Source organism: Muscardinus avellanarius (genome assembly GCF_963383645.1).
Source record: "Muscardinus avellanarius genome assembly, chromosome: 5".
Classification (NCBI taxonomy): domain Eukaryota; kingdom Metazoa; phylum Chordata; class Mammalia; order Rodentia; family Gliridae; genus Muscardinus; species Muscardinus avellanarius.
This window is the reverse complement of record NC_137790.1, coordinates 3,359,235-3,386,369: the sequence shown is the minus strand read 5'-3', so window position 1 is coordinate 3,386,369 and position 27,135 is coordinate 3,359,235. Positions and strand designations below refer to the sequence as shown.

Here is a 27,135-nt window from a genome sequence, read left to right as displayed (position 1 = left end):
CACTTACGGAGCCTTTGCATGCACCTGTATGATGGCTCCAGTATTGACTGACGTTCTCTGCTTCTCGTCTATTTGAAGCACCAGCAGGAGCCAGACGCCACAGCAACACCAGACGTCAGAGTTGTAACCCCGCGAACGCCAGGCAGGTTGCCGCATCCTCAGCCCACCTTCCATAAGCACTGGCACCAGCCCCCTTGCTCCAGCCCCTCTGCCACACCTCCTTGCTGTGTGCCTTATTGTTATTGACGTGTGCAGATGCTGAGTCATGATGCTATAGGGGTTCGATGTGAGTGAACCAAGTCTTGCTTGTTCTACCCACAGCCCCTGCCCAAAGCCCAACTCCAAACAAAATATTTAGATCATAGCCCTTGTTCTGCAATTGTGGTCATATAAAAAGCAAATAAAAGAACCCCCTGAGTATAACTGCCTATAATATTTTCAGTCATTGTTTTTAGTGTGGTGATAAAACTAATGTAGCCCAGTTAGAACACACTTTATGATGCTAATAGATCGTATGATTTGTCAAAGTTCATAACTTTGTGGCATTTATGAACAACATTTATACTACTCTTACAAAAGGCAATAAAATCCAGAAGTTTTGCGTAATCTGTTTTACATGCTCTTAAAAATCTAAATTGTAGAAAATTGTTTTCAGATAAATCCATTTTATTCTGACGATGTGTTTTGGGTTGCTAGCATGTAAGATGAATCGGAGTGGGTTTAATCACAGCACTGGTAACCACCACATACGGTTTCCTATGTGGAGCCGTTACGTGCATATTACCCGCATTTTCTCAAGCAGTCCTCAGTGCCACTTCTGAGATTCACAATGACCAAATCATATAATGTGCAGAAAACACTGCTGGCCCACTGATACTGCACAGTTAGCACCTGGGCCTTCTCAGCTGTGGTCTTGTCCTCCCTGAGCCGCGGAAGCCAGTGGTCTCCATGCATCCCCCCGGCAGTAGCATCTGCACAATCTTGGCCCTCACCCTGGACTTGCTGAACCTCTGGTGTGGGTCTGGCCCTCTGTGCTTTAACAAGCTCTCTTGGTCATTCTGCTGCAGCTCAAATCCGAGAGCCCCTTCTCTAAAGGAACCTGGCTCTGTACAGAAACTTCCCTGCAAATCCGACACAAAGATGGCCCTCTGCCATTGGCGATCAGGGATTCATATCAGGTTTGCTCAAAGGCAAGACACACACTGAACAGGAAAATGACCCTGTGGCTTTAATTATAGACAGTCGTCCCCTGGTATCTGCAGGAGATCATTCCAGATACCAAAATCTGCAGATGCCCAAGTCCCTTATGGAAAATAGTGCGATATTTGCATATAACCTACCCACAACGTCCCTTATACTTGAAATCACCTCTGGTGGCTTACATTACTCAGTACAGTGTCATGTGGATAGTTATTATACTGTATTGTTTCTGAATAACGACAAGAAAAGAGCCTATACCTCTTCAGAAAAGATGCAATTTCCCCCCAAAATATCTTCCATCTGCACATGGCTGAATCCACACGTGTGGAGCCGATGCTTATAGAAAGCCAACTGTGTGGGTACATATACGTTGGCTGTAGGCATGTTTATATTTCTCCTTCCTACAACTTCATAAATAGTTGAATCTTCACCACTCAAAAATATTGATTTGTAGTTCTCATCTTCACTGCACAAAAAATCCCACCGTGCCTGCAGAGCAAAGCCGCGCGCGGTGTCCCTCCTGCAGCCTCCCACACTCTCCCACCCCGGCCCTTGAAAGCAGATCCTGAGTGTTTGGGGCACTTGCCCAGGAGCTCACTAAGAAATTCAGCTGCAGGAGGCAAACCTGTAATCCCCGCAAGTAGCAGAGTGTGGAAAAGCTGTGCTGGTGTGGAGACTGTCACTTGCCAGCGTTCCCATATTTGCAACAGAAACAGGACTCCCAGGGAGACCCTGAGCAAACCACTTTTTCCCTTTTTGCTTGACTTCCCTCTAGGGCTCTGGATTACCCACCCCGACCCCAACTGGTTGGAAGGAGGCAGAAGTCATCTCTGAATCTGCGTTCAGGAGCATGGCTGGCCCTACCTGACAACAGAGGATGAGCAGGTGGTGGGCCAGGCACACACCGTCCTCTCGGCTACGGTGTCGCTGTGCTGATCAGTGATTAAGCAGAGAGCAGGGCCAGCTCCGAGCATCCTGTTAAGAGATGGAGCTGAGCAGGTGAGCTGACGCCTTGACGTGGGCATGCTCACCTGGGATGCGGGAACTACCAGGTGCTCAAAGCCCGGCTCCTGACAGCGCGGGGTGAATAATCTTCTGGGTTGGCAAACTGAAGCCTGAGCAGGAGTGGTTCCGTGTTAATAAGGTCAAAAGGCTTGGAACCTTGGCATTCTGCAGAGGGCGGGGTGCCAAGCCCCTGGGAAATAGAAATGTATTATGGAGCTGTTATTTGCACAGAACTCAGCTGCCCCCAATCTCCTCTCCCTGATAGGGTGGGGAGGAGAATAAGACGTGCTGGTGGGCCTCCTGTAGGGGCTGGAGTCAAGAACCTCCCCTCTCCAGGAAAAACAGGTCTCAGAGTGTGGTAGGCCTCAACCATGGGGGACGGGGGAGCAGCTGTGTCTAGACACTTCAAGAAGCAAAGGGTAGGTGATAACAGAGTATGTTGGCCCACAGTAGTTCGTAGCAAACGTTTCTTGTTCACAAGGTTCCTGGATGTGAAACAGGTGCCTACCAAGTGCTCTGGCATTCAGGTGAGAAAAACTCCAATCTGTTAAGAAGAAACCAGAGTCCTGGAAGCTTCTGGATCAGGACAGGCCTTTTCTCAGAGTTCCATCCTCAAAGCCCTGGGCTCTCCTCTTTTGAGTAGTCTCTGTTTCCTGCTAGAGCCATGGCAGTGTGGGGACAGTCACTACAGAGGTGATCGTAAAAATTACTATGTTGGAAAGTACTTAGCAGAAGATAAATAGTAGTCACACAAAGTAGATCCAGTTAAAACGCAAGATTCAAAGTATAACAAAAACAAAAAATTATGAGCAAAGGTTAGTTTTACCTTTTAGTTAACAAAGGTAAGTTATGCAAACTGCAGCTATACTTTGATTCCCAGGATGAAGAAAGATCCAGGCCATGTCGGTTGAGGTGGGGAGTTTTTGCCACGTTTCTGACAAGGTTTTCTGGGGGCACAGCACACCGTCTTTGGCTTCACCTTTGGCCTGTGTGGTGTGCCCATCGAGGGATCATTGCTACAAAAATACTTATTGCTTGAATTTTCCCAAGAGCTCTCCGCCATCCTCTTGTTCATATTCTTCTGCTTTTAAAAGTCTTGGTGTGACTCATTTGTTGACTTTCTGCCCTGTTGTTATTTACACTTCATTTTCCAGCACCTCCTTTGTCAACAGTCAAACACAATAGCTTTGTGTACAGTCTTAGCAGTTCTCCAAAATAACTTTATCTAGTCCCATGAAATCCTATAGCTTTTGCAAGATTTAAAATGTCTGGCTTGTCATCCACTATATTGTAATGCAGAAAATTTAGCAATCAGAAAGATTGGACACAGCTGGGTGTGGTGGCGCACACTTGTAATCCCAGCATTCGGGAGGCTGAGAAAGGAGGATCATGGTTCTTGGACAGCCTCAGCTACTTAGCGAGGCCCTTTGCAACTCAGTGAGACCCTGTTTCAAAATAAAGAATAAGAAATAGGGCTGGGGGTGTAGCTCGGAAGTAGAATGCCCCTGGGTTCCCCAGTACTGCCAAAATAAAAAAAAGTGTGGACATATCATTTGCAGGAAAATGGATGGAACTGGCAAATATTATGCTAAGTGAGATTAGTCATTCACAAAAAATAAAGGGTCAGGTGCTCTCCCTCATACGCAGACGCTAGAGAGAAATTGGGACACAAGGGACTCCAGACAAAGGAGAAGCTTAGTGCAGTGAAGGAGGGGACCTGACTGAGGGAAACAGAAGGGGAGGAAGACGAGGAGGGAAACACCTCAATGGGTGTGATGTACACACACAAACTTATCAGAGCCAATCACCGTGCTGAGCACAGGAAGGTGGGGATGGAGAGGGAGTGGGGTGGGAACTGGGGGAGGCGCACCGAATGCTTCGTGCGTGTATACCTCCATCATCCTGAACTGCGTCAAGATGTATGCTTACAGTGCACCAATGGGGGGAAAGTGTGGACGTGGGGGGCTGCGTAAAGCACTCACCTGGCAGGGGCAGGGCCCTGGGCTGGATCCCCAGTGTTGCAAAAATTAATGAGTAAATAAATAGCCAGGTGTGGTGGCTCACGCTTGTAATCCTAGTACTTGGGAGGTTGAGACAGGAGTTATCGCAGGTTTGCAGCCAGCCTCAGCTACTTAGTGAGGCCCTCTGAAACTTAGTGAGATCCTGTTTCAAAATAAAGAATAAAAAATGGGCTGGGGGTGTAGCTCAGACATAGCATGCTCCTAGGTTCAATCCCCAGTCCTGCAAAAATTAAAAATTAAAATAAATAAATATGTAAATAAATAAATAAAGTGATGTTCAGGACAGAAAGCTGCTAGCACTAAACCAGAAGGACTATTAAGTCCCTAATAGTGAAGAAACAGTGTTTGAGGAGTCAGTTCATGGGCGATATGTCCAATGCTGTCTGACTGCCACACTTCAGAGCCAACCTTAACACAGGGTTCAAGTAATAAACTTAGAAGGCACCGTTGCTCTAACCCCAGCCCCAAGCACAGAGCCTGGCACATAGTTCACCTACAGGAAATACTGAATGAGTGAATGAGTGAATGAATGAATTGCAAACCATGCTAAGTGGCATAAAGAAAAACAGTGAGTTAACATAGCCACTATCCAAAACACTACTGAGGTTCCTCAAAAAATTAAAAACAGAACCACCATATGATGCCACTACACAACTGCCAGGTATCTATCCAACGAAAATGAAGTGGGCAATGTACAGAAGCAGTGCCTGCATGCCTGTTTCCTGCTACACCATTCACAAGAGTTAAGATCCACCTCGCCGCCCATGCACAGAGGCCACCCCACAGCTGGGAAGGGAACGGAGAAGCCAGAGAGACAGCCAGAGGAGGAAAGGGCCTTCGAGTCCGTGGCTGGACTCCCCCAAATTACATTCATCAAAATGTCAACCCTCTTCTCCTCCAGGCCCAGGACAGAAAACAAACAGGCCTCAGTAGGAAGAGACTCTGAGCCAATGAAGGGCCGGGTGTGGGGAGAACTTTTCAACTCAAGAAGAAAAGGCAGAGCAATGTGTGGACGATTCACAAAGGGTGAGGTGCAGATATCTACTAAGCACAAGAATAAATGCCCGGGGCCGTTCATCTTAGCTTAAAAGAACGTGATGGGGACCATTAGTGCAATTTGAATATGCAGTGTGGGTTAGTGTGGGTTAGGGACATCTGTCAAATTATACTAATGTAAAATAGCTGACTTCTGATCATGATACTATGGTTATGTAAGAGAATATTTGTATTTTCATAAAATAGACTGTAAAATACTTAAGCATTATTTTACACCCAAACGGTTGCAAAAAATAGCATATGTATAATGTGTGTACACACACACACATGTATATATACACACACATACAGTATCTTCTCTCCCTCTCAGAATCATAAAATAAACGGGTCACAAAACATGTAACTGCTTTCTGGGTAAGAATCATATAACAGCTTCTTTTACTATTCTTGAAACTTTTCTATAAGTCAAAAATTATGTAAATAAAATAAGTTACCAGACATAAAAACACTAAAAAATGTAATATAGTTTTACAGGATGAATGTGCTTGTGGCAGGACAGAAGCTGATTGAAGAAGCCACCACAGACACAGCTGAATCCATCCGAGCGCAAGACAGAACCGTGCTTCTGGAGGCCGAATTGAGCCAGTGGAGGCCCAAGTCCATGATGACCGCCCAGAACAGAGCACCCAGGGCACGCTGACCATCTCCACCATCCCTAGCCCCTCACTATGAAACTAGTGACTTATGGGAAAGAATATCTTTCAAGGAGGAACTGAATTTCATGGGAGCCACATAAACCCACAGTTCACAGCCTATAAAAGCAGAAGGGATGATGAGGTTCAGAAACCTCCATTTCTCAAATCTGACTGCCGTGAGCTGAATCGTGGCCCCAAGGATATCAGGCCCGGCCATCACCAGGGGTTGGCCGCTCACGGAAGATCAACCAGATACACGAGCATACCTCCGTGCCGTCCCGGGTTCAGTTCCAGACCACAAGATAAAAGAATACTGCAATAAAGCACGTCATGCCATGTGGTTGTTTTATGTGCTTCCCAGCGGGTGTAAAAGTTATGTTTACACTAGTGCAGTTAATTGACTGTGTGGCCATATTATGTACACACACACACACACACACACACACACCCCATGCTGACAATCATCTGAGCCTGCAGGGAGTCAGAACCTGCTGGTGGAGCGTCCGCCTCGGTGCCGACGGCGGGGCTGTGAAAATGTCGTAAGAAACCTGAGCGGTCTGCTGCATCTCTTGACTCCTCACAAAGGCTTCTCTCACGTGTGAAGCTGTTTGGCAGCGTTATACCCACAGTAGAACATCTTTCAAGATCAAAGTTGGTTCTCTTAAGCCTGCCTCTGCCCTATCGACTAAGCTTGTGCAGTATCTCGTTCCTTTGTCGTCTTTTCAACAGTGTCACAGTGTCCTCCCAGGAGCAGGTCCACCTCGAGGACCCCTTTCTTTGGCCATCCAGGGGGTACTAGCTCATCTGTTGAAGATGCATCATGAGATTGCTGCGATCCAGCCGCAGCTTCAGGCTCCACTTCTGAGTCTAGTCTTGCTATTTCCTCCACACCTGCAGCTCCTTCTCCATGGAAGTCCTGCCCCTCAAAGCCATCCACAAAGAGATAGAAGTCATCAACTTGGCCCAAACTCCTGCTACTGTTGGTACCTTGACCTCCTCCCAAGAGTCGTGAATGTTCTTAGTGGCATCTGGCATGAGCTCTTTCGGGGAGGTTTCACTGTCCTTTACCCAGATCCATCAGAGGACCACTGTCCCTGCTGTGACAGGGGCCCACTGTCACTGCTGCTATAGCCTTACAAGATGGATTTCTTATATAACAAAATTGGGAAGTTGAGACAACGCTTGGCCCTTGGGCTGCAGAAAGGATGTTGTGTAGGCAGGCAGGAGAATAATTTGATCTCTCTGTGCCTCTCCATCAGAGTTCCTGGGTAACTAGGTGCAGTGAGCAGTAATATTTTGAAAGCATTTTTTTTTTCTGAGCAGTGGGTCTCAACAGGGGGTTTAAAAATGTCCAGTAACCTTGCTGTAAGCAGATGTGCATTCTCCAGGCTTGGCGGTTCCATTCACAGAGCAGGAGCAGGAGGTAAGGGGGTGGGTTAGTATAATCCTGAGGGATCTAGGACTTGCAGATCATCAAATGAGCTCTGGCTGCAACTCCCAAGTCACCGGCTACATCGGCCCTTCACAAGCCAGCCAGCCTGTCCTTTGCGGCTTAGAAGCTAGGCACTGACTTATCTCTGGCCATCAAAGTCATAGGTGGCACTGTCTTCCCACACAAGGCCATCTGGTCTACCCTGACAACCCGCCTTTCAGTACGGCTGCCTCCACCGACTGCGTCACCTGCGGTATTTGCTGGCTCTGCATCACACACACTGTCCCTTACAGAGATGGCTTCTTTCCTGGGGCTTCAGAAGCAACCTTCTGCTGGTTTCAGACTTCTCCCCTGCAGCTTCCTTGCCTCTTTGAGCCTTCTTAGAACTAGAGAGAGCTGTTGCCTGGCTCCAGAATAGTCTTCGCCTCCAGAAAGTGTGGTAGGTTGTTAAAAAGTTACTAAAATGGAAGGCCAAGATTTACCCCTCCACTAGCCCTTGCAAAAGAATGTGACTAGAGATAAGCCGCCTGTAGAGGGCCATGTGTCCAGGCAACCACCTGTAGAAGAGGACACCGGGTAGGTCAGTAGCCTACTCGGGAATTTGCCCCTCTTGCCCTCCCATAACCAGCTTCCTCAGTGACCCTGCAATCACTACCTGTCACGTTTCAACCCCTGTCAGCCCTCCTGCCTGCTTCTGCATTTGTCTATAAAGTGAGACCTCACGTGGGACATGGGACTCGGGGCCGAAGTGTTTCAGGAGCTATCCAAACTTTGACCCGCCAGTGTAATAAACTTCCTCTTTTGCACCCTAACTGGCACTGGGTAGATCTTTCCAGAGAATTCCTGCAACAGGAGTATCATGGCTCCCTTGGTCTTCTACCCACACCACTAGAACTCTCTCGCTCTCACCGATCAGGCAGTTTCTCTGCTGGTCATTCTTGCATTTGCTAGAACCGCACTTGTAATGTCCTGCAAGCTCTTCCCCTTGCGTTCAGTGTGCCTAACCGTGTGGAGGGCGCCTGGCTCCGAGCCTGTCTTAGCTTTCAACATGCTGCCTCACTGAACTCCAACATTTCTACCTTTTGGTTTCAGCCAAGAAACATGCCACTCTTCTTTCCACTTAAATACTCGTAGGTTATTTACTGGACTAGTTTCAGCATCACTGGGTCTGGGGGATAGGGAGACCCCAAGGAGATACAAGGAAATGGGAACAGCCAGGTGGTGACGCAGTCAAGCTGGGACTCAGCAATTCATCAGTGAAGTTCAAATGCCAGGGGCGCGGTTCATGCACTGTGCCAACAAGCTGGAGGGAAGAGTTCAAAGAAGTCTGCGGAAGCTACTTCGGGACAAAAAATAATAAAGAGATTTATTTACAACTGCAAACCAGCTTAACAAGCACCGAGGTCAGAAAGGTCAGTAACTGGCTGGCATTAACCACCCGGCCACAGAGGCAAGTGCCTGCGACCCGGACTCTCCCCACCTGGGGCATCTTAGTCCTGGAGGTCTGCTTGTCTACCTTCTTCTTCTTCAAAGTTCACATTTCCTGGGAAAAAAGGGAAAACGTATTTGGTGAAAATCAAGTGATAAAATCAAGCCCTGCTTTGAGAACCACGGGCCGGGGAAACCCAGCAGGAACAGCCTCCCAGAGGCAGACTCCCTGGCACTCACAGCGGCCTTCCCGGCAAACCGGCTCCGTGAGCCTGGCCCAAGGATGGCGAGCGGGAGGAGGAGCCCGCGCTCCCGCAGGGTCTGGGGTCCTCACCTTGGTCCAGGTCATAGCTGTAATCCCGGGCCTCTTCCCTGAAGGCATCTGTGTCTTCCTCCCCCGGCCTCATCATGTCCATGTCGCCCTCGAAACCTTCGGCAAGAGCCTGGGATTCCTCTGCGGACTCGCCCCCGCCTGAGAGAAAGCAAAGGACGAGGGGAGTGGGGTCGCTGCGGGTCTAGGGCGCGCAGGGCCGGGCACGCGCACTGGGCTGGGCCGTACCGCCTCCCTCTTCCTTCAGGGTCCCTGCAACTCAGGCCTGTCCCAGGAGCATCCCTCCCTGGTTACTTGATAATATGTTCCTACGGATTTGGGGTTTTGTTTTGTTTTGTTTTGGTACTGGGGATTGAACCTAGGTGTGTTCTACCCCTGAGCTTCATACTCAGCCCTTTTATTTCTACTTTCACAGAGGGTCTCACTAAGTTGCTAAGGCTGCTGTAGATCCTGCAATCCTCCTGCCTCAGCCCCCCAAGACTTCCTAGGGACTCTGGTAACCATATTAAGAGGAAAGCCCTGTGTCTCTTGGAGTTTGTGAGCCGACTACAGGATGTCTGGAAATGCCGATGACCAGTAGTGACCCAAGGAAACAGACTGGCAGCCGGAGGAGCCCACGGGAGCTCAGGACCAGAGTGGAGACCTGAACCAGCCATGTCTGAGGCTGTCTCGTGAACTTCCCAGTTATAGGAACCAACACACAGTATTAACCTCAGCTCCTCAGCTTGCGTTGGCTTTCAGCCACTGGCAGTGGAAGAGAAGCTGCCTGGTGTGGCCTCCTTCAACCTCTGTGGCACATCAACCACTCCTCAGGAAGGCCACTGTGATGGGTGTGGACAAGTGCTCCTGGGTCCTTCCTTAGGAAGGCCCTGGCCCAGGTGCACTCTGGCTCACAGAGGGGACACCTTGGTGGCTGAGGACCTGTCTCATCCTAGCAGGCGTCTCCTCTGTCCAGCTGATCCTGCACTTTCTCCCCTCTCATCCCTGAGACTGGCTGATCCCCAGCGCTCGCCCTAACGACAGCCGGCTCATCACATCACACCACCCAGAAGCATGTCCCACAGAGCCTGCCTACATCTAGCCGGGCCTGAGACAGGATGCCCCAGGTTCAACATCCCAGGGTGCTCCGTACCGTCGGTTCCGCCCGCGTCCTCGGGGATGGGCCCCTCAACAGGGGGCTGCACCTCGGGAAGGGTTGGTGTCCACAGAGCCAATTCTGTGATCTTGCTAGCTTTCCATTTTGGAACAATGGTCACTAACGTCTCCTCCTCCTCTTCCTCTTCTCCTCTTTCCTATTTTAAAGGCAAAAAACAAAATTGGAAACTCATCAACACTTGGGTAATCTTGGTTTGGAAGATTAAAAGTGAAGGGAGAAAGGCACAGGCTCGGAAGTGCGTTTGAGCCTCTTTGTAACGCCATGTGTTGATCAGGCCAATAGCCAACGCGCCACAACACAAGACCAGGCGCCAACTCGCCACAGCACAAGGCAAGTCTCCAGCTAGCCACAGCACAATCTGATGGCTGAAGACAGACCCTGAGAGCCGGGCGTGGTGGCGCACCCTTGTAATCCCAGCATTTGGGAGGCTGAGCCAGGAGGATCACAGTTTGTGGCCAGCCTCAGCTACTTAGTGACGCCCTTTGCAACTCACTGAGACCCTGTTTCAAAAATAAAGACTAAAAAATAGGGCTGGGGCTGTAGCTTGGAGGTAGAATGCCCCTGGGTTCCATCCCCGGTACCACAAAAAAAAAGAAAGAAAAAAAGAAAAAGACCGGAGAAGGGAGCCCACAGGGCGCCGCGCCACTCTTCCTGAAAGATGCTGCGAAGGCTTTGGGCTTCTCCCACACTTGGGGAGCAACCAAGATCACGTGGCCTTGGCAGCGGCTCAGCCACATTTTCCAGCTCTACGTGTGCTTATGTGAACAGTAAGAGTAACATCGGTTCAAGAGAAGGCCTAAGAATGTCCTAAGTGGTCCATAGAATGAGGTGGAGTTGCATGAACCTGGATGCTCCAGTGGAAACCAGTCTACGGAGGAGAAAGTTCAATGAAAACAAAATGCAGAGCACTGTGATAACCGGGGGCTCCAGCCTCGGGCGGCAGCCAGCACAGGTCACTGGTGCTGAGGACATTTGTCTACCTCCCAGTTTTGTAACGACTGCAGAACTCCAAGGCTCTTAGCATCCCGCCTGTAAATGTGAAAAACTTTATTGCCACATACGTGGTGACATATACGTGATAAACACACACACACGTACATATGTGTACACACACACGCACAAAGAGATTGCTGGCCCCAGTCACAGAGTCTCAGACTCAGTAGGTGTGAGTTGGGCTCCTACTTGCATTCCTAAGAGGTTCGCCAGTGACCCCGGCATTGCTGCCAGGGGTTGCACTCCGAGAGCCGCCCCGGGAGCATCTGTCCTCCAAGCACCAGCAGCGCTTCTCCCAGGATCTGAAGGTTTTCTCTCCAGTGGCCGGGAGTCCACAGCTGGTAGTGGATGCTCTTAACTCCTGTGGCCCAGATGCAGCAGGGCCCAGGCTCACACCATCCACGGCAACACACACCAGTAGCCTGGTCCTTGCTTCCATTCCAGAAACTTCCAGGCCTCCAAGCTCCCCAGGGAGCCACAGGAGAGCTCAACTTCAGCTTCTGCCCAATCCTGCTTCCCTCACATCCCTGACCGCACGGCACCCCAACAAACCCTGCTTGCACCACTTGAATGCAGGGGCCATCTTCTTAGTTAAGGCAGAATAACCCATAACTTCCTCCGTCCCACCCCAAAGCAGGCGTGTTGGAGTCCTGATGTGAGGCGAGGGACGGGCGGGTGCGGTCCTGGGCCTGGGCTCGTAGCCTGGCAACCTTGGAAACATCCCATTTGACTGGCTTTGTCAAATGCAGGTGGCTCGCAGAACCTCCTTCATCAGACCAGAGCATCCGGGGCCGCAGAGATGGTGCCTGAGGTGGTAAGTCCTCATTTCAGCCACAAAATCAAGCCTTTGGGCCCGTTTTCTGGTTGTCTAGAGTCAGGCCATACTTCGCCGGGCTCAGTCTCTATTGTAAAACTGAAAACTTCTTATAGTGAGAACAATTACAAGAAAATAAGTAAGTCAGAACTCAAAACTAGCTCCAGGTCAGGAAATTTCACTAACTTGCCCTTTACCTGCAGGTGCTGCGCAGACCTTAGTTATGACAGGCGCGCTGACGCTGCTCCCCTCGACTCGTGCAGATGATTCTGGGTCCCTGACAGTGATGAGAGTCACTGGCTAATTTTACTATTAAACGGGGAATATAAATTCAGTATTCGTGTTAATACTAAACATTAGGAATGAAAGGAAATTATTTACCAACCAGGCTTTAAGAGACACAGGCACACACCTGACAGGTGTACAATCATCAGACAAGTTCTGGTGACACAATTCTAGGACCTAACACTGCCCAGAATTCTCTGACTCAGAATCACTTTGGCCCAACTCACAAAAACAAGGCCTAGACTTCTGCCATAACCAGGAAGCTAATTTGATCAGTGCTGGCCATGAGTTCCGTACAAACACTCGCAAGTGAAGAAGGAAAATGAACACGGGAGACGTCCCAGGGCTGGCACAGCCCCTTGGGTAAATCACCGTAACCTCGCAGGATGGATATTACTGCGCAGCTCCTCGGCTGTGGAGGAGAAAACAGCGTCTACACTTCAACTTACCACGTCTGTTAGACGATATTCCCCATGCTGTTCACAGCCAATGTCGAAAACGTACTTCCCAGGGCCGACAGGCTGCGAGCAAAGAGAAACCCCAGAGGCATTACTCTCAAGACCCCACCCCCGGCAGAAAACACAAAATGCTTCATAAAGGTGGCCGGCGTAAACCCGGCCCCGGGCCACACCAGCAGGGGGAGTCTGGCCCGGATTCAGACTCCATCAGAAACCAAGGGCCAGAGGGACTGCAAAGCATGTGTCCTGTCTAGTTTATTTTTAAAAACCTCAACTCCATGTTACTACTTTATTGAAATAACATATTCATTATGTCAACACTTTTCTAAGTCTGCACCCACAGACAAAGATAGAACTGCAACCAACATCTGATACATTCTTTGCGACCATGTCTCCAGAGCATAATTACACACACTGACTCTATTTTTACTTAGAAATGGAAGATGAACTGTTTCCCATGTTTATGAAGATTCTTCCACAGCGCCAGTTTGACAACCTGGTACTTTATTTCATTTATGAATTGTAATCTATTTCATTTGGTTACTAATGTTGATATTTGCTATGCTGGTATTTTTCTTTGGCAAAGAAAGCTATAGTAAAAATTCTCTGGATTAAACCTTTATGGATACCCTTGATAGTTTCCTTAGGATAAATTTCCAGAAGTAAAATTCCTGGACAAAAAAGTATATATATTCTGACCAGGATGAGGCTTTGGTAATTTTTAATTCCATAAAACTTAGGAAACCCCATATCCTCAAATCCTTGTTTTCCCTGGGCATTAAAGTTTTTCTTCTATCTTCACAAGATTTTATATAAAAAAATGGAAATCTCATCATTTTAAGCCACATCTTTTAAGTTATTAGTAAGCTTGAATTAATCAATATTTTAAAATATTTAAATTTTTTAAAATTTTAATTATGTATCTTTGTGGGTTACCATGTGATAATTTCATATGTGTATGCATTGTGTAATGATCAAATCTGAGTTGTTGATATTTCTATCTCCTTGAGCTTTTTTTTTTTTTTTTAATAGCGAGGTGTGGTGGCTTTTACCTGTAATCCCTGGTTCTTGGGGAGGCTGAACAGGAAGATTGCAGGTTTGAGGCCAGCCTCACCTACTATAGTGAGGCCATCCACAACTTAGTGAGACTGTTTCAAACTTTTATAAACTGAGATAGGGCTAGGGGTGTAGCTCAGAGGTAGAATGCCTCCAGGTTCAATCTCTAGCACCATGCAAAATAATAAGGAAGAGGAGGAGGAGGAGTCCTAGATGCAACAAGAAAAAAATTCTATTCCTTCTAGAAAGTACTTCCATCTATATGCTAAGGGACCGCCTGATTTTGTTCTCCCGAATGTTACCCAGTTGCCTAAACCACTTCCTGACCCCAGAGCATCACTTCTTGTTCATTTGAAATGATGTCCATATCAAGCACTCGGTCATTTTGTGGACTTGGACTGCCCTCAGACTTCCTTATCTCCTCACACATCTGTGCGGCTCTGTCCCGGACCACACTGTTTTTATAACTTGTCAGCAGGACATGAACAGGTAACTTTTTTGAGAAACTCAAACCAGCAGTAAAAGTGTGGAAAACGCTCCACCTGGCTAGTCAGTGGGAAATACCTGGTACCAGGAGACATTTTCCTTGTCAGACTTGGAGAAAAAAAAAAAGGGTTCAAGACTGATAACTACCCAATGAAGGGAAGACCACGAGACACAGGGACTCATTCTGTGGGCGCGACGGGAAATCGGCACGGCTTTAGGACAGCTGGGGGTATCTCGCTGTGATGTACAATGTCAGTACTTGTACGTCCCAGGGGCCTTATCTCACCTGCAAAATACTCCCATCAAAAGACAAGATCAGCCGGGCGTGGTGGGCACGCTTGTAATCCCCGCGCTTGGGAGGCTGAGACAAGAGGATCGCACAAGTTCGAAGCCAGCCTCAGCTACTTAGTGAGGCTCTCAGTAACTTAGTGAGACCCTGTTTCTAAATAAAGTATAAAATAGGTCTGGGAGTGTAGCCCGGAGGTAGAAAAGCCCCTGGGTTCCACTCCCAGTGCCGCAAAAAGTAAATAATTAAAAAAGACCTTCATGGCCTTTACTTGTGGCTCTAGAATCAGGCAACACTTTGATCTATAAAATAGAATGTGTTCAGGGCTTTATAGCCAGAAGAGCTAATAAAATGAGAAGCAGAGAGGAAGCAGATGGGTGGCTTCAGGGTTGCCTTCCCTGTAAAGTTAGAGGGGAGGGGACTTGCGCACAGCTAACACTGGTCTGGGTGGGGATCCTCTTATCTGCTCCTGCTCTCAGGTCAGATCAACACCAGGCCTGGTGAGTCAGGACTTCAGAGCCGGTCCATCCGGTCTGGCCTGGTATAGCCAGTGCGGAGCTCAGCCCAAACCCATAGCCTTTCCTCTGTTTTATCTATATCACAAATGTTATATAGTGGTCCTGAATCATCATGCAGAAGGGTGAAAGGTGAGTCCGAGACGCATCTAACATCACTGTCCTAATACACAGCGATCCTATTGTGCAGGTCAGTTCTCGGAGCCATGAGTCCGCGTGGCCATCGGTAAGAGGGACCGTGGTAGCCGGGCGTGGTGGCGCACACTTGTAATCCCCGCGCTTGGGAGGCTGAGACAGGAGGATCGCACAGGTTCCAAGCCAGCCTCAGCTACTTAGTGAGACCCTGTTTCCGAATAAAATAGAAAATAGGTCTGGGAGGATAGCCCGGAGGTAGAAAGCCCCTGGGTTCCATTCCTAGTACCACCAAAAAAAAAAAAAAGAGGGACCATGGAGGGAGGCCTGGCACGAGGAGGGGTGGCCGGCCAGGCGCTGGCGCTCGAATTGCCTCCATTTGTGCTTTCACTCTTCACTCTGGTCTAGCTTATTGATTTTTCCAAATTAATAGTTAGCGCATGAGTTACATATAAATGGAAACTGTGTTTGCAGAGTCTGAAGAGACTTCCTTAAGTTAGTTAAACATTCCCTACATCGACGTCTAGCACCACCAGTTTGCTGGGTAAACGTTCCCTTGAGCGAGCTCCTGGTCCACGCTGCCGTGGCTGGGGTTGAATGTTCAGGATTCTCGAGCATCCCGCAGCGTGCTGCACAGCGGGGGCAAAGCCACGTCCTCCAAGCAGAAAAGGCTGCGGGACCCAGGCGGGCGCTCTGGGCAGCCTCAAGTCCTCCCGCCACGGGGTGATGGGCTGGCCTGCGGGGGTCCTCCTCCCCAGGCCCAGCACCGCCCTCCAGGGGCCACAGAGACAAAACCTTCACAGGCTGAGCTGCAGGATGTAAATGAGACATGTGATTCTTCTATTGCAGGGAGCAGGCACACCAGGGTGAGGGCCTGAGGTGCCCCCTTGTGTTGTAATGAGGTCCAGGGCACCGCGGAAGGGAGACACATGCTGCTACTAAGGCAGAGAGAAACGGGCACTGCCACCTCCCCTCGTGGGCACCAGAGAGGCACATTCCACGTCTGGTGGGGACTGGAGGTTTCCCTGAGTTGGCACTCTTTTCTCCAGCTATTTATTATTATTATTATTTATTTTTTATTTTTTTGGTGGTACTGGGGTTCCTGGAAACCCTTCTACCTCCGGGCTACACTCCCAGACCTATTTTTATACTTTTTTATTTGGAAACAGGGTCTCTTAAACCAGCGCGGCTGGCTTCGAACCTGCGTGATCCTCCTGTCTCCACCTCCCAAGCACAGGAATTACAAGCGTACACCACCACACCCGGCCCTCCTAGCTATTTTGAAACAGGGTCTCACTGAGTTGCAGAGGGCCTAAGTAGCTGAGGCTGTCTGAGAACCGCGATCCTCCGGTCTCAGCCTCCCGAATGCTGGGATTACAAGTGTGCGCCACCACACCCGGCTCACACTATTTTCTATCAGCACAAGTGCACAGCTAGGGAGGGGGCTGTTGCCCATTCCGTTGGCGACCGTCCCTTCCCACTGACTTACGTTTTTGTTCATAAACTTGCCCTGGTACCTGTGGTTCAGGTGAATGAGCTCGGCTGCGCCCTCCTGCTGCCCATTCACCCAGGTGCCCACATACTTGCTGCCCGTCTCGGCGTAGAAGTAGGTCCCTTGCCCGTGCCTGGATAGACAAGGGCACAGGGCGTGTGGTGTCAGCACCGTGAACAGCCTTCCCACTTTACAGCGCAGATAACGGAAGCAAGCGTGACCTAAGGGGCTCACAAGCAACCTGGCATTCTGAGTCCAAAGGATGCCTCTCGCTCGGCCCCCTTCGCCACGCGTAGGGCATTAACAGATGCACGGCTGGCAAGTGGGCCTCGTGGAGATTTTTGTCTCCTAACAGCCCGAGCAATCTGAAAACGCCCAGCGTCTTGCTCTTATTCCATAAAGAGTAAGCCGGAAAGCAGAAGCCGAACCTTTGGTGAGCCAGCCACTCCCCGGTGTAGGTGTCGTTATTGACGTAGTAGTAGACGCCGTGGCCGTGCCGCTGGTCATCCACCCACTCCCCTGAAAGAGACCACACAGAAGCAGACCCGGGTGAGGAGGGTGATGCCACGGGCCCCTCTGCGGCCCTCCAGGAGCCCCTAGCAACGTGCCCACCAACTTCTCCAGGTGACCGGGCCTGGTGGTACACACACCTGTAACCACAGTACTTGGAGGCTGACAGGAAGGTCGCAGGTTCGAAGCCAGCCTCAGCAATCTAGTGAGACCCTTGGCAACTTAGTGAGACCCTATTTCAGAATACAAAGAATATTAAAGGGCTGAGGATATAGCTTGAAAGTCAATTGCCCCCCTGGACTCAATCCCCAGTACCAAAAGAGAAGGAAGAAAGAAAGAAAGAAAGAGAGAAAGAAAGAAAGAAAGAAAGAAAGAAAGAAAGAGAGAGAAAGAAAGAATTCTACAGGAGAGACTGCTCCACACTGGTTAAGTTGGCTGCCTCCTTCCTCCTGGCCCCACCCCCTTCTCCTGTGCCAGCTGGCATGGAGTGGCGAGCCATTTTGCAGCACTGGCTAAAGGATGCTGAGTCGGGTGCCCTGATCAGGCACGGGTCTGGGGAGGTGCACGTGTGGGCTATGGTCACCTGTGCCTGCCGACAGGCAGCCTGCATGGGCCAGGCAGGGGCAGGCGAGGTCCCAAGCCAGGCTTGTCACCCACGGTCCCCATCTCAGCTCCACACCCCGCTGAAATGCAAGTGCCTGGTGATCCAGCAGCAAGATCGAGGCCTGAGGGTGGATTCCTTAAAGAGGACCCCAAAACTCACACAAGCTTATGGCTTACACAAAAGCTGGGCTCACTTCCACATTAAAAAAATGTACAATGTGCTAAGAAAATGCTAATTACCCAATGAGATGTGTTTTCATGAGGAAAACACATAGTAGGTTGTTGTGTGTGTGTGTGTGCGTGCGTGCATGTGTGCGTGTGTGTGCGTGCGTGCATGTGTGTGTGTGCGTGCGTGTGTGCGTGTGTGTGTGTGTGTGTGTGTGTGTGTACCCGGGGCATTCTACCTGTGAGCTACACCCCCAGCCCTATATTTTTATTCTTTATTTATTATTTTTTTTTTTTGCGGTACTGAGGATGGAACCCAGGGCCATTGTACCTCCAAGCTACACCCCCAGCCCTATTTTTCTATTCTTTATTTTGAAACAGGATCTCACTGAGTTCCAAAGGACCTCACTAAGTAGCTGAGGCTGTCCTCGAACTGCGATCCTCCTGCCTCAGCCCGAATGCTGGGATTACAAGCGTGCCCACCAATGCTGGGATGCCAAGCGTGCCCACCACGCCCGGCTCATTAGTTATTTTATAACTACTTTCATAACACATAGTAATTAACTTCTTTTGTAGATAAAGTCTATCCACAAGCACATTTGTTTAAAGACAAATGCAAAGTCTGTCTACAGAAGGAATTTCCACATATTTCTTCAATCGCTCACATCCATGGTGCAACTGCAAAGCCCTGAGCGCTTTGTGAGCTGGAAGAGCATGGCACAGATGACAGGTCAGGAGCTCGCACTCTGCCCGGGGACAGAGGGCCACTGTGTGATCAGCTGAGGGCCGGCGGCGGGGCCCCCGCAGGACCCCAGACGTGGACAGTGGTTCAGAAAAGAGCAGGCTCCAAATTCATGAAGAGTGGTCACGATTGCTCCCAACTGAGGTTCCTGGATGTGCTTCATGGCAGGGACGAGGTGAGCAAGGGAGGCGTAGAATGGAGAATTTAAGGTAATTTACTAAAATACACACTAGGCTCCTGAACCTGGAGTAGACAAGATGGTGTGCGGCACGCATAGAAACCTCCAGGCTCCATCCAGATCTCAGGGGACAGCTTCGTGCCTGCATCCGAGCATTTGCCAGTTTGTTTCTTCCTTCCTTCCTTTCTTTCTTCCTTCCTTTCTTTCTTTTGTGTTCTTTTCTTTTCTCTATTTTCTCTCTTTCTTTTCTCTCTCTCTCTTTCTTTCTTTCTTTCTTTCTTCTTTTTGGCGGTACTGGGTGAAACCCAGGGGCATCCTACCTCCGAGCTACACCCCCAGCCCTATTTTTTATTCTTTATTCTGAAATGGTCTCACTGAGTTGCAGAGGGCCTCACTAAGTAGCTGAGGCTGTCCGCGAACCGCTATCCTTCGGCCTCAGCCTCCCGAATGCTGGGATGCCAAGCGTGCCCACCAATGCTGGGATGACAAGTGTGCCCACCACGCCCGGCTCAGCATTTGCCAGTTCCTGTGGTGGAAACATTCCCACCATGGCCAATGTCACGTCAGGTATGGAGCTGGAGAAGAAGCACGTGACCAGCCTATGTGAACTGCTCTGAGCCGGCTCCAGCTCGCCCTCTTCCCATGAGAAGCTGACCAAATTATCACAGTCTCCCTGTACCACCGCCCTGTGAGCTGGTCTCCAGGGTAGTGCAGCAAGAAAAATGCATTATATATTTGGCATACATTTTTTTAAATGAAAGAGGCCAATTAAATTGCAAAAGACACTAAATTTCACGCTGATAAAGACTGCATAATTTTTAAAGTGGGGGGACACCAGGCTAGGTTCTCCCCTCTCCACATGTGCAGTGCGAGTGGTCCACGGATGGCAAGATCCTGTGCGCTAGAAGGCAACAGAGCTGAGCTGCCCCGGCCACGAGGATTCCAAGCACAGCTCTCCTCTACAAGCGCTCTGCGGCCCGGTGCTCCTCCTCCTCCAGCGCCCAGCCTCTGGGAGCTTCCGACAGCCGGCAGCATCAAGCCTCTTCTGTTTCTCCATAACCTCGTGATCAGACCTCGTTCCCATCAGCCCCACTTGGCAGAGCTGCACCCACTTAGGGACCTCTGCCTTCCCGACCTCCTACATCTCAGCCGGCCTCCTCCGCCAGAGGCCCAGTCTGGTCTCTCACTATCCCGGGCATCTCCACCTTCCCACCTCTTACCAGCTCACCTCCCGCCCGGGAACCCCTCCCAGCCCCTCTCCTGCACCCCAAGCTCCTGCTCTTCCCTGGGGTCCCCGCTGGACTCCTCCGAGCAGCCTAGGGGCCAGCACTGAGCTGTGCGTTGAGTGAGCCTAAGGCCGACCACACTGCCCTGCAGGAAAACATTCTGGCCCATCCTGCTCGCAGGAGACCAAAATCCACTGCTCTGAATCTGCTGCTAACTGCGCCGTGCGCTAGCAGGTGCGACTGGAAGCTCACTGACTCCTGAGCCGACGCCCACGGCGAGGCTTCTCACCTCAGCTCCGTGGCTGCCTCAGTGAAACGGGAGCTTATTTAAGCCGCAGTCGGAGGAGAGCTCTCTGAGCAGTGACTGGGAGGAGCAGTGGTGGATCAAGCTGGATCCTCCCAGCACTCGCCCTATGTACCTCTTCATCTGTCTGTTCATCTGTCTCCCTTACAGTAAACCTGTCATAGTGTTTCTCTGACTTCCGTGAGCCATTAAAGAAATCCCACTATGAGGAAGGGGTTGGGGGAAACTCCGATGAGCAGCTAAGATGGACAGAAGCGTGGACCCTCTGTGGTCCTAATATCTAACGCTGGCACCTGAGTGGAGGCAGCGTCGTGGGACTGTGGGGTCTACACTAACTCAGTGCCAGGACTGAATTGAACCCTTGGACCCGGTTGTCCTCGGAGCTGGAGAAGGGCTTGGTGTGGAAACCCACACGTCCCATGTCCAGGGACCTGTGAGCAGAGAAGCAGTTTTCTTTGAGTTAGTTCATCTCTATATTAAAAATTCCAAGGCCAGGGGTGGTGGTGCACGCTTGTCATCCCCGCGCTTGGGAGGCGGAGACAGGAGGATCGCGCAGGTTCAAAGCCAGCCACGCTGGCTTAGGAGACCCTGTTTCCAAATAAAAATATAAAAAGTAGGTCTGGGAGTGTAGCCCAGAAGTAGAAGGGTTTCCAGGAATCCACCAAAATAAAAAAATTAATTAATTAATTAAAATTCCTAAAACGCCTTGTTCCGGGTATCTTTTAAATATAGTGCATGTGCTGTTGACACTGTATTTCTGTCTACGCTAAAATAAAGAGAAAACAATGAGATTGGGCTGACAAGGAATTGAAAAGAATCAAATTAAGCCCTAGATTATTCTAAGTTTATTCAAAAAGCAGATGGTGCTTCTGCTGGAGCAGCCTTCCAACACTCAGAACAATGCAGAGCCCATCTCTCACACCTCTTACCTTGTCTGTCTCAAAATCAGAGAGTCCCCTCCTTTGGGCGGGCAGTTAATGGGGACTGAACCCAGCGGCATTCTACCTCAGAGCTATACCCCCAGCCCTACTTTATTTCTTTTATTTTTTGAAATGGAGTTTCACTAAGTTGTTGAGAGCCTCACTAAGTTACCGAGGCTGTCCTTAAACCTGCGATCCTCCTGTCTCAGCTTCCCATGTACTGGGATCACAGGCGTGTGTAACCCACACCCAGCTCCAAATCCCCCTTCTATAATCCTCGCCATCTGTTGCTACTGGTTCTGGCTTATCTGGGAACAGAGCATTAACTGTTATGGTTTGGGTGAGTGTCTCCAGAGGCCCCTGTGTTAAAGGCTCGGTCCCCAGCTTCTGGTGTTACTGGGAGGTGGTAGGACCTTTAAGAGGCGGGGCCTCATGGAAGGAAGTCAGGTAGTTGGGGGCGTGGCCTGGGGCACTGGATCCCTGGCCCCTCCCGCTCTCTCTGCTTCCCACCAGCTTCAGGCGAGCAGTTTGTTTCACCATGAGCTCTCCGCTGATGCTCTGCCTCACAACAGCCCAAAGGCAACGTGACCAACTGACTGTGGACTGCAGGCTCAAACCCATGAGCCAAATAAAGAATTCCTCCTTTACAAGGACGATCTCAGGCATTTAACAAATACTAAATGCACTAACACAGGAACACGGTTCCCACTTTAGGAACACGTCACCCTCTCTAAGAAGTGACGCTGTCCTGCCAGGTACAACATGGCCCTTGGTGACACTTGCTGGGCTCTTCCCACCAACCAGGCAGGGCTCTGGGCCCTCCTCCTGGACCAATCCACTTCACTTGATGCTGCAGGCGACAGGTGAAAGCACTCTGGAAGTCACCTGTCACCATCACAGTCCAAGGTGAGGATATTCCTTGAAATCTGATGAAAACTAGGTAACAGAATTTCACGCACAGCTCCTGAGGGTTTATAGTTCCCCTACCTTTTCTCCTGGAGGTCTGGGACTAGAATACCAGCAACTGGTATGTAGGAACAGCAGTGAGGTTTCTGGGATTAGGTAACTGAGTGTCTCTGTGGTGTGACTTCGGCATGTAAGGAATGGTGGGTGGTTGTGGACACCGACAGGAAGAGCCAGTTCTGCAAGGTGGAATGCCTCCCAGGCACACCCTCCCTGCAGGAACCAGGGTCTAAAGATGCCACAAGTCCACCAGGAGAGGGCTTGGTCAGAAAAGCAAAACAGCAAAGGCAACTCGGGAGTACAAGTACCATGGGCGACAGGGCCACGGCCAGCAACGCCTGCACCTGTACTCACCCACAGCACCGCTTGCATCTGCTCCTGGCCCCTGGGGTCTCAGGAAGGCACCTGGGCCCCTGCTAGTCAGGTCTCCGGGTATAGGCTAATCAGTCAGCTAGTTAATTAATCGGATACAAGACTTTTCTGCCTTGTGTCACCCCTGTGAAAGTCACAACCCAATTTATGTTTGTGAAATGACTGACTAATCTGGAGAATGCTAAGCTTTCTTGTGTACTTCAGTATCCACAGACAAGTTCGATGGCAAGAAGAGAAAGAAAGAAAGAAAGGAAGGAAGGAAGGAAGGAAGGAAGGAAGGAAGGAAGGAGAAAGAGCCTTCCCAACCCCAAATCTGCTTTGTGGTGACATTTTACCTTCATATCTGGATCCGTCTGGATATATAAAGGTACCTTGACCATGCTTCTTATTTTTAACATATTCTCCAATGTATCGGGCACCATTTTTAAATTTGTAGATCCCCTGAAATACATTGATGACATCACTCACATCATTCCTGAATTTCATATTCACTAATAGAATTTTAAATAGAGCAGACCAGCCCTGAGCCGCCGGTGCCGACCTGGCCGTGTCTTTTTCCGTTTTCATAGCTGCCTTCGTAAGTGTCCCCGTTGGGCAGTCTCGCTTTCCCGTGTCCGTGACGTTCACCCGCCTCATTCCGTTCCCCATCGTATTCCTGGGTAAAATAGATGAATACAACTAGAGCTAGCATTCAGTGAGTGCTCAGAATTTCTAAATATGAACCACTGAATCTCCCAAGCTCTGGTGCTGTCTTCAGTTGTCCCGCTGTGCAGGTGGGATGGGTAACCAAGCCTGGCCAGGTCACTAGCCCAGGGTCACACAGCTAGTGTGGAAGCCCCTTCAGCATCGGAGCTTGCTCCGTGTTACCCTCACAGAATCAGCCCCTGTGTGTGAAGAATGCCCGCCTGCTGTGTTCTTTAGGGAAATATGCTTGATTTATATGTGGATGGGGCAGGTCCACCCTTTGCAATCATGCAGGACTGAAAAAGGAAATGCTCAAAGCTGAGTGCCATGGCGCTCGCCTGTGATCTTAGTACTTGAAAAGCTGGACAGAAAGATGGGAGGTCGGAGTCCAGCCTCAGAAACTTAGAGTCTGTTTCAAAATAAAAAATAAAGAGCCGGGCGTGGTGGTGCACTCTTGTAATCCCAGCATTCAGGAGGCTGAGACAGGAGGATCATGGTTCACAGATAGCCTCAGCTACTTAGTGAGGCCCTCCACAACTTAGTGAGACCCTGTTTCAAAACAAAGAAGAAAAAATAGGGCTGGAGGTGTAGCTCAGAGGTAGAATGCCCCTGGGTTTCATCCCCAGTACAATAACAAAATAAATAAGTAAAAATAAAAAAGGGCTGGGGTGTAGCTGGGAGGTAGAATGCATCTGGTTTAATCTCTAGTACCAAAACCCAAGAACAAACAAAAAAGCAAAAGTTCTTGGGAGAAGCGACTCCTCCTTCAGATGACCCCTGGGGTGTCTGTGGCCTGAGGAGACCTCTGCCTTGAAGTATGTTCCCTTGGGAGGGAGAGAGATGGAAGGTTCTGGCAGAACAGGGGACTTGACCTAATGTCTACTGACTCAGCTTAGCTTATTTTCAAACTCCCTATCAAAATACTTAAGGTTCAAACATTCAAAGCCCAATCTGGAAACAATTATGTATCTATCATGAGAGTAAATTGGGCTGGGGCATTGGGCAGTGGTGGAGTGTTTGCCTAGTATATGGGAGGCCCTGGGTTTGATCCTGAGCACCAAATTAATAAATAAATTAAAGTATTTTGTGCCTGTAGCCCCAGCCACTTGGGACAAAGGCAGGAGAATCACTTAAGCCCGGGGTTCAAGGCCAGCCTGCATCACAGGACAAGACCCCATCTCAAAAATAAATAAATGCAAAACGTAGCACAAGCTTGAAATTTCCTTATTTTTCTTGTCCGTGAAATAAACACTCCATAGCCCTTAATATGTGAGTGCAGCACACGCATAATAAAACAGACAAAGCAGTCCTGATGTAGCAGGGGAAGTTTACATCGTGTTGTAAACTTTAACAAAAACAGGAACCTTTGTTTAAAATTTTAAAAGTAAAAAATAAAAACCCATGAAACAAAAACAAGTAGCTTTACAATCTTGACTTCCAGCACTGTTGAGCCCAGGAATTCTTGCCTAGAACAGAAGACGAAAGCTTGTGACCCTACGGATTTGTTTCAGGGTTAGTTTAAGTCAAAAGGTACAAAAGGCCCGGTCCTCCACACACGAGGCCTCCTAGCGTGCCCAATACTGGCTGCTGGACTGGCTGAATAAAGAGAGAACTCCTTTAAGGTGACTCCAAATGTGATATGAGCTCAAAATTATGCGCAAGAAATGTCACAAATCAGGAGGGCCAGCGAGGAGACAAACTAGAAAGCTTGTTGGCCAGGGATCGTAGATTGGCTTTGCCTGGAATAAAAGACTTGCTTTTCAAGTGCTCTTCTAGGAGAAACCTAGCGCGGGTGGGTTGCCAGTTAAGCAAAGACTCAAGCATCGTCCTCAACTAGGGAATGATTCCAACGACCAGGGCCAGTGCGGAGCGAGCAAACTGAAGGAGGTACGGGTCGCCATGGTGACAGCTTCGGGAGCCCTGGGGCACTTGTTGAGCCTGTCAGGAAGCCGCCTTCCTCCACCCATCTTACTGCTGGGGACCAAAGCTCAGGTACAGAGGACAATACTTGGGCTTCGGATGACGCGGTTTTCCGAGGACACTGCCTCGATGGAGGTTAGCACCGGGGTGAGGAGATGCCAAAGCCCTGGGAATCCTGGTCTTCAGTGGGAGGAGGGATGGCGGTGGGGAGAGCGGGAGTAGGTGGAGAGCAGACGTCACAGCGCTTCACCTCTCGCCACCCACTTCCTGGACGCAGCGCAGCCGGGTGCCGCGGCGTGGGCCTTGGGTCCCCACGGCTCCAGCTCCGCAGCAAGGCCTCAGGGCCCGCCCGCCGCCGCGACCCCCAAACCCGCCTGCCAGGGACTCTCACCCCAATATCGTTCTCTCCCTCCTCCTCCAACTCCTCCGAGCCCAGGTCCGACATGGTCTCGACTTAGCCCGGATCAGTGCTGGTCGCGGCGTCTCCAAAAGGCAAGTACCGCTGCCACCTTCCCAGTTGCGTCCCGCGTTGCCATGGAGACGCGGCAGCCCCTGCCTCCCTGCAGGCTGGGAAGGGGAGGGGCGAGAGGAGCGGGGAGGAGCCAGGCCAGTCCTCAAGTCCTGTCCTAGCAACGGGAAGGGCGCCTCGGCCAATCGCTGCCCGGGAAGAGAGAGGGGGCGGGATGGGGGCGGAGCAAAGGGCGCGGGGAGGAGCCAGGGCCAGTCCGCGAGTGCCGTCCTAGCAACGGGAAGCGCCTCGACCAATCGCCGCCCGAAGGAGAGAGGGGGCGGGGCCGGACTAGCTCTCAGCCACCTGAGGTCTAAGTGGGACTCACCACTTCGCTGGCCTCAGAATCCCTTGACTTTGCTGCTCCACGACTGCTCAACGAGGAGCCACCTTGGCATGGGTCGGCCAAGAGGAAGGGAGTGTCCCAACTCTGCCTCTGGGTCCTCCGGGATTCGGCCCACCCCTTTTCTTGCCTTTCGCAGCTCTTCGGTGTGTGCAGGATCCCGGAGATGTGTCTGCCGAGAACTCTTCTCGGTTTAGTAAACACTTCCTCCACCCAATCAGCTCGGGCTCGCCTCCACCGACACCATGGAGCAGGCGGTGGGCATTCCTCCGCTCTGGGCCTCTGACTCTCAGGGGTCCTAGATCCAGCTCACTCCAGTCCTCGGCTGCCAGCACTCCTCTGCTCACACAGGCCCACACTGTCACGTACACACACACACACACACACACACACACACACACACACACACACACATTCACACTCCCCCACTGGCACATGGACCCTTCTAGCTTCCGTGCAAGCGAGAGTCCCTTGACACACTGGCTTCCCCAGGGCCCTCTGGATCTTCACAGGCCCCAGTAAGCCAGCCTCTCTGTCTCCGAGCATCCTCACCCAAGTGTGAACCCGAATACCGTCGGGTTCCCAAGCGCCAGGCCTCTCCGTGCCCCTCCTGCCCCAGCTCGCTGCAAACTGACCCTCGGAGCTTTTCCCGACCCTCTCACTCCCACCTCTGCCGGCCCCACCCTCTCCCTGGAGTGCCTGCCTTCTCCCAGCCCTGCCCATCAGAAGTCACATCATTTTCAAAGACTGGTGAAGGGGCTACTTCCCAAAAGAAGTTCCAGATTCAAAATAATAAGGTTGCCCTGGAGGACAGAGAGGTTATGGGGCTTGGAGGAAGAACAGACTTTAACACCATCATCTACGGATCCCTGTAAAACCCTGAGTGTGGAAAAATGCAAAATTTAAGTGACCACTT

General features: G+C 50.3%; 1 protein-coding gene across 1 annotated transcript; it reads right to left on the bottom strand.

Moving 5' to 3' along the window:
* Window positions 1-8,839: 8,839 nt before the first annotated feature.
* On the bottom strand, window positions 8,840-25,813 carry RSPH1 (radial spoke head component 1; the record flags this gene model as incomplete). Its single annotated transcript, XM_080696061.1, has 9 exons — window positions 8,840-8,892; window positions 9,112-9,249; window positions 10,241-10,400; window positions 12,806-12,877; window positions 16,779-16,914; window positions 17,210-17,300; window positions 23,100-23,205; window positions 23,306-23,419; window positions 25,760-25,813. 9 exons carry the CDS (start codon window positions 25,811-25,813, stop codon window positions 8,840-8,842), a joined length of 924 nt encoding a protein of 307 aa, XP_080552187.1.
* Between the last annotated feature and the right edge of the window lie 1,322 nt (window positions 25,814-27,135).